Below are 9,853 nucleotides of genomic sequence, written 5' to 3'. Positions count from 1 at the left end.
CAATTAACTACTTAACATACATGTGCTCCCTAGAATTGTAACAGTTAAAAAACGAAAGAAAACATACAAACCCAGCATTACAATACCGAATGGGAAATTACAATACAATGTTCGTTCTAGACATTAAAAGTGAAGATTTACAACAACCACTGCCTACGATTGATAGTCACACTCTTAAAGATGCTGATTGTATTCATTTCTACGCATATATTACACTTTAATACCACCTATTATCGCCAACAACGCAGACTATCAACTCACGACAAGACGTTGCGTGCATAACATTTTTACTGCAAACCTATTCAAACACACGCATTAAGTCTAATGGTAAATAACATACGCTCATTTTTAATAAGATCTTATGGTGATCGGAGAAGATAGAAGTGAATCTTCATTGAAGCACACTAGATCGGATTTATATGTGCCTTCACATGAACGGTGATTTAAAAGCAATTTTCAGATGGAAGACTTCACATCTTCTATGCAATATATATCATCTAACGAATCGTCATAAGTTTAGTATCTAATAGTTAAACTGCGTTTAATAGTGATGACAAAGATGGATGAACAAGCAGCATACGCAACTGATGCTGATATATCGAACAAGGGAAATGAACGTGAAAGCAAACACTCCGAACATGCTAAAGTGGATGTGCAGGTTGGCCGTATTCGAGTCAAAGAAAAATTGGGTCTCCCTGCGGGTATAGTGTTTATAATGGGAGCAGTGATTGGATCAGGAATTTTCATTTCTCCTCTTGGCGCCTTAAAGAACAGTGGATCTGTAGGGGCGAGTCTGTTGATATGGGTCGCATGTGGCGTACTTTCTATCATCATAGGACTAGTGTACGCCGAGCTAGGAGTCATATTGCCAAAGTCTGGCGGCGATTATACGATAATAAGGACGGGCATTGGCAACATTCCCGCCTTCCTTATCTCATGGACAACAACAACGATAATCCACGCAGGAAGCCGTGCATTGCTGGCCCTGGTGTTCGCAGACTACCTTTGTGCACCTATCTTTGGTGCATGTAAAGCGCCGGATAGCATCCGTAAAATGATAGCTGCAGCTGAACTGTTACTTCTGGCTATAACGAATACAATCAGTGTCAACATTGTTGCCTCAGTACAAGGATTGTTCACGTTTCTTAAGGTAGCAGCCCTCGTTGTTATAACTGTTGGAGGGTTCGTTTACTTGTTCGAAGGCAAAACAGAAAACTTTGAACATGCTTTTGAGGGTACAACAAACGACGTTACGTCTATCTCGCTGGCAGTTTATAGTTGCATGTGGGCGTACAGTGGATATACCAAACTAAATGAAATAGCTGAAGAAATGATTAATCCAAAGGAAAATATTCCCAAATCGATCATTATATCCCTGACGCTCGTCACCCTTATTTATATATCAACGAATGTTTCGTATTTTACACTATTATCAAAAGACGAGTTCCTTTCTGTAAATGCCGTAGCCTTTAGCTGGGGCGAGCGAGTGCTTCAAGCTGGTGCTTTCTTTATTCCCCTGAGCGTCATGTGTTCCGTATACGGGGCATCAAACGGTGGTTTCTTCACGGACGTGAGAGTGAGGTTTGCAGCCGCACGAGCGGGTCATTTACCGGAGATATTGTGCTACCTACACCACAAGACAAGGATCCCGCTCGGTGCTCTGATCGTCAATACAGTTGTTGCAATCATAATGCTTATTCCCGCCGATGTTTCGGAATTGATCAACATCGTCAGTTTCATAGATTTTCTCTCACAGGGACTCACTATCGTTTCGTTTATGAAGTTAAGATACGATCGAAGGAACAAGCCCGTTAATAAGGATGACTTTCGGATTCCAGTGGTTATAGCTGTTATTGCGTTGCTTGTTTGTATATTTATGGTTGTTTCTCCGTTTGTTTCAAATCCAAAGATTGAATTCCTCTACGGTGCAGGATTTATTCTTTCTGGGTTTATCTTGTACGTTCCATTCGTCTATTTTGGTTGGATAATTCCGGGCTGGGATAAAGTAACCATGTTCTTCCAGTTGTTTATGGAAATGTGCCCGACTGTGTTAGATGCTGACTTGGATATTTAGAGGAAAATACACGAAATATTTCAATGAATTTATATTTCATACCTGTCAAATGTCTGTGTGACAAATATTGTATGATTTAAACCGAAAAAAGTCCGTATTACACACAGTTTTTTAAAAAAAAATCAAATCACACATTAACCTATTGCGAATGCGCATATGTTCTTTCGCAAAACTCCGCCTTAGAAATTGGACTTTTTTTCCCGCAAATCTAAATGCTTTTGAACAGAAAGTTCATTTCAAAAATACTTTGAAGGTACGAGTTTAAATAAATACAGTGTAAATTGCTTGATCTTTGGGCTAGTATCACGTTTCGTTGCTCGCTTAAAGAAACTACGTACTCGACCTTCTGCGCTTGACGCAAGCAACTCGAAGTGAAATAACCTCATACCGTCTATAACGGTTACAGTGTGTCAGCGTATACATGCCAAGTTTTCATCAGTGAACAAAATCTGATCAGCATCAACTACTTTGCAGATCAAGTTGTTAGACAGATGATATTAAAGCTTCTTATTTTGCCGCAAAAGAGTACGCTGTCCAAACAAAAAGGTGCACGAAAATTCAATTAAAAACATTCTTTTTCCGTTGATTCTTTGTTATACATGTACTTAAATATGTAAACTGTGTATTGTTTGTTTTGCTTAATTTCCCGAAGCAGAAGTCTCAAGATTTATCAATCAAGACATTCTAATATATATATATATATATATATATATATATATATATATATATATATATATATATATATATATATATATATATATATATATATATATATATATATATGTGTATTTTTCTTTTTCTCTTGCACTGTGACGTTTTGTGGAGTCATCGAAAATAATAGCCAAAATTTCTAAACTACATATTGGCGCACGAATGTTCAACAAGTCCTAAGTCAGAAAACAAACTTGAGGAAGTTTCCAGTGAAAGACATCCAGGCTTGTGCTTATTTCGACCAGTGTTGTGTGTATCTCGTTGTTTTCCACGACTGTGCGTCTTAACAATGCCATCGGTAAATGTTTGAGACTGGGTTTGTCCCTGAACTTTTTGTTTGTAGTATTGCTATTTGTATGTTTGTTGTTTTTTTCAATTTTTTTCAAAATAAATTAAAACAACAATGTTATAGTAAATGAAATGCACTAAATCATTATCTAATGCCAAGATATTTGGCAAAACTATTCAAACATCTGTTTGAGACTGTATGCTTTTTATAGTATGATAATAGAATGAAAAATTCACTTTTAAGGATATGCTTAATATCGACATGTTCTCGTCTACTATCGATGATTAAATATGCTTTATGTATGCTATAACCTAGAGTGGCAAATATTAGGATTAAATAAAAAATATTCAGGATAAGTAATATTATATCCAAGTAATATATATTTATTTTTTCTTGTTTACCCCGTATTTTGAAAAGGCATTTGAAATGATCTGCCGAACAGAGTTGACAGATAAACAATTTATGAAAACATGTTCATATGTCTCACATGGGTTGCAAATATTGCAGTTTGGTGAGTTAATTACACCCCACTTATGCTTTATAACGTTGCACAGAACATTTTGTTTAAAACGTTATATTTGAATTGTATCATTCTGTTGTCTGGTATGGCATAAATAGTTTTATAAAATGAAATCCAAGCTATTTGTTTATCAAAGTAATGTTTCCAAAAGCGATGGACATGAGGTTTGATAACCATGTCTTAAATCGAATACGAATATATATCCTTGTTTGTCAGCCGTATAATTGATTTATTATTGATAGTAATATTTTATTTATTGACTCTCTTGCTTTTTTATTATTTAACCTAGAGGTTATTCATAACCAATTTTCGGGGAAAGCATGTTTTAAAGTATTTATTTCTGATATCCAATTTTGCCTATAGCGTAATTTATGATATATTTCCCCCTACAAATTTCACCGTCTAGCATAGCCTGTTTTCCAGCTGCACGGGACCATGAGATCATAATCACTAATGTATTGAGTTTCAGACTCAGAAGTGCTATACGATGTGCAAAGAAGGTCAAAAAAGCTGTGTGTGTTGCATTTAAAGCTGCACTCTCACAGATATACCATTTTTACAACCTTTTTATTTATTTATTTTTTCTTGGAAAGAGCAATATTTTGCATAAATATCTGCAATCAAATGATATAAGATTGCTGACAGAAAAATCAAAATCAGATCGCAGATTTTCATAATTCCGTTCGAATATTAATGTATTATGGCTTAAACCGTTACTAACGGTTTAAAAAATGCATAAAACCTCAATTTTTAAACTGAAATATAAAAATCTGCAATCTATTGTTTGTCAGCAGTCTTATATAACTGGTTTCCATGGATTTTCGCAAAAAATTGGCTCGTTCCAAGACAGAAAATAAAAAAAGTTGTCAAAACGTTCAATCTGTGAGAGTGCAGCTTTAAACTGGTTTACAATCAGGCGCACATTTTGCCAAAATAGTTATATAATTGATTTTAAGAATTCAGCTTGAGGCACAAACACGGCGCAACATTAACACGTTATGTTAAATTTCGTATCTAAATGACTGAATTGAAGTGTTTGTTAACACCACGCAAGAGTCGTTGTAGCGTTCACTCTACTTATAATAAAATGATCAAGCCCTGATGGCTGGGTAAGATAATGTATTAATATTTATAAATGTCACTATCACTGCAACATTATTCAAGAAAATATGCTTATATAATCATTTCAGATTGTGCAATGACGTGTTTTGTAGTGTCGTTTTCTATAATGTAATTAACATATATCTGTTTACGTAAGCGCCTGCCAAGTATGTTTTATAGGCTACGTAAAGGGCTTGTCAAATTACAGCAATCATAAAAACAGATGCTGTATTTATAACGAAAATGACTTCGTTACAAAACATGAGATGTTTGATGCATAGAGGCCCAGATACTGCATTCATTAAGAATCTCATAGTGTATACACTTTAAAAATTGCGTTTAGATATTAAACGCCTTAAAATGTTTAAAATCTAAATGTTTCATTCTAGACGTGTTTAATATCGTTTCAAGTGTGTTGCGTCGTTGGTTTAGTTTTTACAACAACCTGTGGAATGGGTTAGATTCATAAAATCTCAAATGGAGTTACATATTTATTCATTCATACAAAAGCATCAAGTGAAATACAATACTCCAGGCATAGCTATATATGAAACATAGTATTTAATATGAATAACTACAATAGAGAAATATGCTGTAGAATATAAAGAATTGTGTCCCTTAGATACATTAAGATTAAAAATGCAACATCTCTCTTCTTTTAAAACGAATTAGTAAATTTATGAAAAACCCATTTAATCTAAAGTAATTTGGTCAACACCCTAGCGTTATCATTATTTTTAGCTGAGCAGAAAATCTTCTTGATAGATTAATTGTTCCAGCAGAGTGTATCTGGAAATTAATGAGAATTTCTTCTAATTAAATGTTAACAGTTCAGATAAGGACACTTGAATCCTCCCCGAAATGTCATCTGAAAGTGTATTGTTTTCATACCGCAGATAGTTGTTGATATATCCAATTAACATTGTAGAAATATTGTCCAAATATCACTTTCACACGGTTACAAAATATAGGCGATTATAAATTTCCTTCACAGCACAGAATATTGAAGAAAAGTTTTACATTTGAAATATATTGAAGTATCACAAATATATATACAACATAACACAAAACACATCATAAATCAGTTCAAAGATCCAACCTTTGAGGTACTTTGACCTGTCTTCCTGATCTAGTGACGTACATGTTAGAATTTTGATCAGTATTGCCAGCAACATCAGTTGGTGGTGATGGTTGTTGTTGTTGCGACTGAGTGTTATCATGAGAAAAGTTTCGCTCTGATTGATTTTGTATGTTTCTGTCACTGTCATGTTGTGATTGATCAGTTAGACGAATGTCGTTGCCATTGCATGGATGTGTATCTATGATTTGAAATGGTTTTTCATTTGTCTTCAACAAATGATTTCTGTTTCGTCTATAGACACCACCATCATTAGTTTCAACAATGTATGATCTGTCATGCACTTGTTTCCTAACAATTGCCTGTTTCCAGCGTTTACCTTGTTTGATTCTAATTGTTTCTCCTTGTGACAATTGTGTGAGTGGCTTGGCAGATTTATCAAACCATGTCTTTGATTTGATTTTTGATTTTGACATTTTGCTTTTGATTTCTTGCCTATTTTGAACTTTCGGTTCAAGGTGTTTGCGTGTTACTGGCAAAATAGACCTAGTCTCCCTACTCATTAGTAATTGTACTGGTGATTTGCCACATGAAAGCGGTGCATTTCTGTATTCGAGAACTGCAAGATACGGATCTTTGTTATCTTGTAGAGATTTTGTGAACATCTTTTTGATTGTTTGAATACATTTTTCAGCAACACCGTTGCCTTGTGAGTGTAAAGGCGATGACGTAACATGTTCAAAATCCCATTCTCTAGCAAATTTGTCAAATTCCTGACTACAATATTGTCCTGCATTGTCACTAATGACTTTTGAGGATATTCCATGTGCAGCAAAATAGCCCTTCAATTTGTGAATAACCGTGTCTGTTCTCATATTTCTGAGTAACCCGCATTCAAAATATCTGCTATACAGATCAACTACAACAATGTAGTTGCTGTCATTCCAGTGAAAAATATCAGTAGCCACAACTTCCCATGGCCTGCTGGGAATCTGATTAGGAATCATTGGTTCCTTGACATTGGAGTTTCTGTGTTCAAGACATATGGGACAATTGAGTACTTTGTTCTTTATGTCTTTGGTCATATTGGGCCAAAACATTACACTTCTTGCACGCTGAGTACATTTCTCTATGCCTAAGTGTGAATCATAAACTTTGTCCAGCATCATACGTCTCAAATCTTTGGGAATTATGACATTGTTTCCTTTTAACAAAAAATCGTCAATGACTGTTAGTTCGTCTCTGAAATTCCAATATTGTAAAATACTATTTGGACAGGTCTGTCTCTTATCAGGCCAACCTGTTAATATTGTGTGTTTCAGAGTCTGCATCTCTTGATCAGTCTCAATTTTGCTTTTGATCAGGGTCATTTTCTGATCACTCATAGCAATGTTTTCCATGACAGAATGTACATGAACATCTATGTCTTTGCATACATCAATCTGTTCATCTTGCAAATAGTTACGACTTAGTGTGTCAGCTACTGGAATGTCCTTCCAGGTACATGAACAATTTCATAATCGTATTTCTGTAATTGCAAAATCAACTACTGCAATCTTGGCGGAGCAACATGCAAACTTTTGCGTGTTATACTCACAAGTGGCTTGTGAACACTTTTGACTACAACATGTCGTCCATATGTCATTTGATGAAACTTGCTCATGCCATACAATACAGCATAGAGCTCTTTTGTAATCTGGGCATAGTTTCTTTCTGCAGACATCAATGCTTTCGAAGCAAAGAAAACTGGTTTGTCGTTTTGAAGCAAAACACAACCAAGTTCATTTTGTGATGCGTCTACTTGCAGCACAACTTCAATATTTGGATCAAAGTACGAGAGTACCTGTCCTGGGTTTTGAGTTATTACCCTTTTTTATTTTGTTCAAGGCAATTTCATGTTCCGGGTCCCACCGGAAATTAATGTCTTTCTTCAACAACTGTCGTAACAGACTAGTCATTTTTGCAAGATTGGGTGCAAATCGTTGCAGATAATTCCTAATATAGTCTCTAGCTCAGACTTTGACTTAGGAGACGGCATTTCCTGGACAGCTCTTACCTTTGAAGGATCAATTTTCAGTCCGTCTGACGTCAGTAAATGTCCAAAGAAAGGTATTTCTGACTTATCAATCTCGGTTTTGTCAGCATTGAATTTGAGACCTTTTTGTTGACATCTTTCCATAAGTTTGTCCAAGTTTCTGTCATGTTCTTGTTTGTCTTTGCCATAACAAACAATATCGTCAACAATTACCTTGACGCCATTCAAAGACAAGACTCCATTTTCTGGACGAAGACGTCTTGAGCACAATTTACACCATAGGGAAGTCTCAGATATCTATATCTGCTAAATGGAGTATTGAAAACTGTCAGAAGTGATGATTTCTTGTTCAGTTTAACAGACCTATAACCGGTTCTCGCGTCAAATTTGGAAAATACGGTTGCACCTGTCAAGTCAGGCAAAATATCATCTATTGATCTAGATGAATAGTGTGGTCCCACTATTGCCTCATTCAGGTCTTTAGGGTCTAGGCATACCCTTAAAGAGCCATTGGGTTTTTCAACAGTTACCATACTGTTGACCCATACAGACGGTGCTGTCACTTTGACAATGACTTTGTCTTGAACCATTCTGTCTAATTCTGTTTTTAGTCTCTCCTTAATTGCAATAGATACACGTCTTGGAGGGTGTACTACAGGTATTGCATCTGATTTTATATGTATGTCACATTCACCTGGAAGTGTTCCCAGACCAGTAAATACATCATGGTATTTTGAAATAACTTGGTCTTTTGTGTAAGAAACGTCAGGTTCTACTGCTGATACAAAATTGAGTAGATTCATTGCAAGGCAAGTGTCAAGACCTAAAATTGGACATGAGGTTGTATCTACAATGTAAAATTCGTTTCTTGAAATTTTACCATTGTGCAAGCATTGAAGACTAACTACACCGTGTACTTTGAGTGATGTGCCATTGTAAGCTGTCAATTTGCTGTTTGTGTGTTTCAACTGAATTTTGCTACCAAGTGATTTGTACATGTGGTATGGTATGATATTAACTTGTGCACCAGAATCAATCTTGAATTTGATTTGTGTGCTGTTGTTACCAACTGAAATATTGACAAAAGCTTGATTTTTGTGTTTGTCATGAGTAACAGTATTAACAAAATAACCATCACAGTTGTCACTTAGATCTGAGGAAGAAAAGTCATTTACCTCATGCACTCGTGATTTGTTCTGTTCCTTTTGCTTTTTGTATCATACACTTACAAAATGATTTCTTTTTCCACAGTAGTTACAGTCTTTCCCTCTTGCTGGGCATATGTCCTTGGTCTCGTGTTTTGATCCACAGTTTGAACACGTAGCCTTCTTCGTGCCAGCGTTAGAATACTTCAGTTTGCCTCTCGACCTTTGTTTTGGATTCCTCTTTGCCTCTGGGTGGTGATATGTCCTTGGTGTAACGGCATTTACACTTTTATTGTTGTCCATTTGTTGAATGCGTGATTTTGTAAGTTCATAAGTTCTAGCAATGTCTAAAGATTTCTGTAACGTTAAACCGTTCCCTTCGCTTATGAACTTTTCGCAGAGTTTCACAGATCGAACGCCAAATACAATGTGATCCCGGACCATGTCATCAAGAATGTCCTCTGGATAATTACATTCTTTGATGAGTAATCTCAAGTCCGTAACAAACTGTTCGAACGATTCGCCATCTTTTTGTATTTTCATTTTGAAAATGTATCTTGAATATATACGGTTTGATTTTGGTTTACAATAGTTCTCGAACTGGTTGTAGAAGTATGTAAGATCTTTTTGTTGACCTCTGTTGGTCCCCAAGTGCTAAAAATGGAACGAACTTTTTCTCCAACCCACAGCATTAGGTAATAACACTTCACTTCTTGTGAGTGTTCCTTTAGAGGACCCTTAAACATAAAGTCGGAATGTGACTTGAACGACTTGAATGACTGTGACAAATCCCTGCTGTCCCAGTCCATTTTGGCCTTGCATATTGTTAAAGCTTGCCATTTTGTTAGAATGAGTTTCACACTTACAATTTAATTATTCCATTTAATTTCAATTTAATCC

General features: G+C 35.7%; 2 protein-coding genes across 2 annotated transcripts; one reads left to right on the top strand and one right to left on the bottom strand.

Annotated features, from left to right (window-relative positions):
• Nucleotides 1-703: 703 nt before the first annotated feature.
• On the top strand, nt 704-2,074 carry LOC128215252 (b(0,+)-type amino acid transporter 1-like). The gene has a single exon (XM_052921959.1). The coding sequence runs from the start codon at nt 716-718 to the stop codon at nt 2,072-2,074; it is 1,359 nt and encodes a 452-aa protein (XP_052777919.1). The 5' UTR covers nt 704-715.
• Nucleotides 2,075-5,781: 3,707 nt separating this feature from the next.
• LOC128215250 (uncharacterized protein K02A2.6-like) lies at nt 5,782-9,496 on the bottom strand. The gene is made up of 4 exons (XM_052921958.1): nt 9,067-9,496; nt 8,172-8,631; nt 7,830-8,067; nt 5,782-7,266 (listed from the first exon to the last, which is right to left on the bottom strand). Exons 1-4 carry the CDS (start codon nt 9,494-9,496, stop codon nt 5,782-5,784), a joined length of 2,613 nt encoding a protein of 870 aa, XP_052777918.1.
• Between the last annotated feature and the right edge of the window lie 357 nt (nt 9,497-9,853).

The sequence above is a fragment of the Mya arenaria genome, chromosome 13 (assembly GCF_026914265.1).
Source record: "Mya arenaria isolate MELC-2E11 chromosome 13, ASM2691426v1".
Lineage (NCBI taxonomy): Eukaryota > Metazoa > Mollusca > Bivalvia > Myida > Myidae > Mya > Mya arenaria.
This window is presented reverse-complemented; position numbering and strand designations above follow the sequence as displayed.

What these genes read in the sequence shown, in the direction of transcription:
- LOC128215252 (XM_052921959.1), top strand. Translation starts at nt 716, where the DNA reads ATGGGAGCAGTGATTGGATCAGGAATTTTCATTTCTCCTCTTGGCGCC.
- LOC128215250 (XM_052921958.1), bottom strand. Translation starts at nt 9,496, where the DNA reads ATGAAAATACAAAAAGATGGCGAATCGTTCGAACAGTTTGTTACGGAC. An exon ending in GACGCGAGAACCGGTTATAG is followed by an intron (nt 8,068 to 8,171) that starts GTCTGTTAAACT and finishes ATTGTGCTCAAG; the next exon opens with ACGTCTTCGTCCAGAAAATG. An exon ending in TGAAAATTGATCCTTCAAAG is followed by an intron (nt 7,267 to 7,829) that starts GTAAGAGCTGTC and finishes TGTACCTGGAAG; the next exon opens with GACATTCCAGTAGCTGACAC.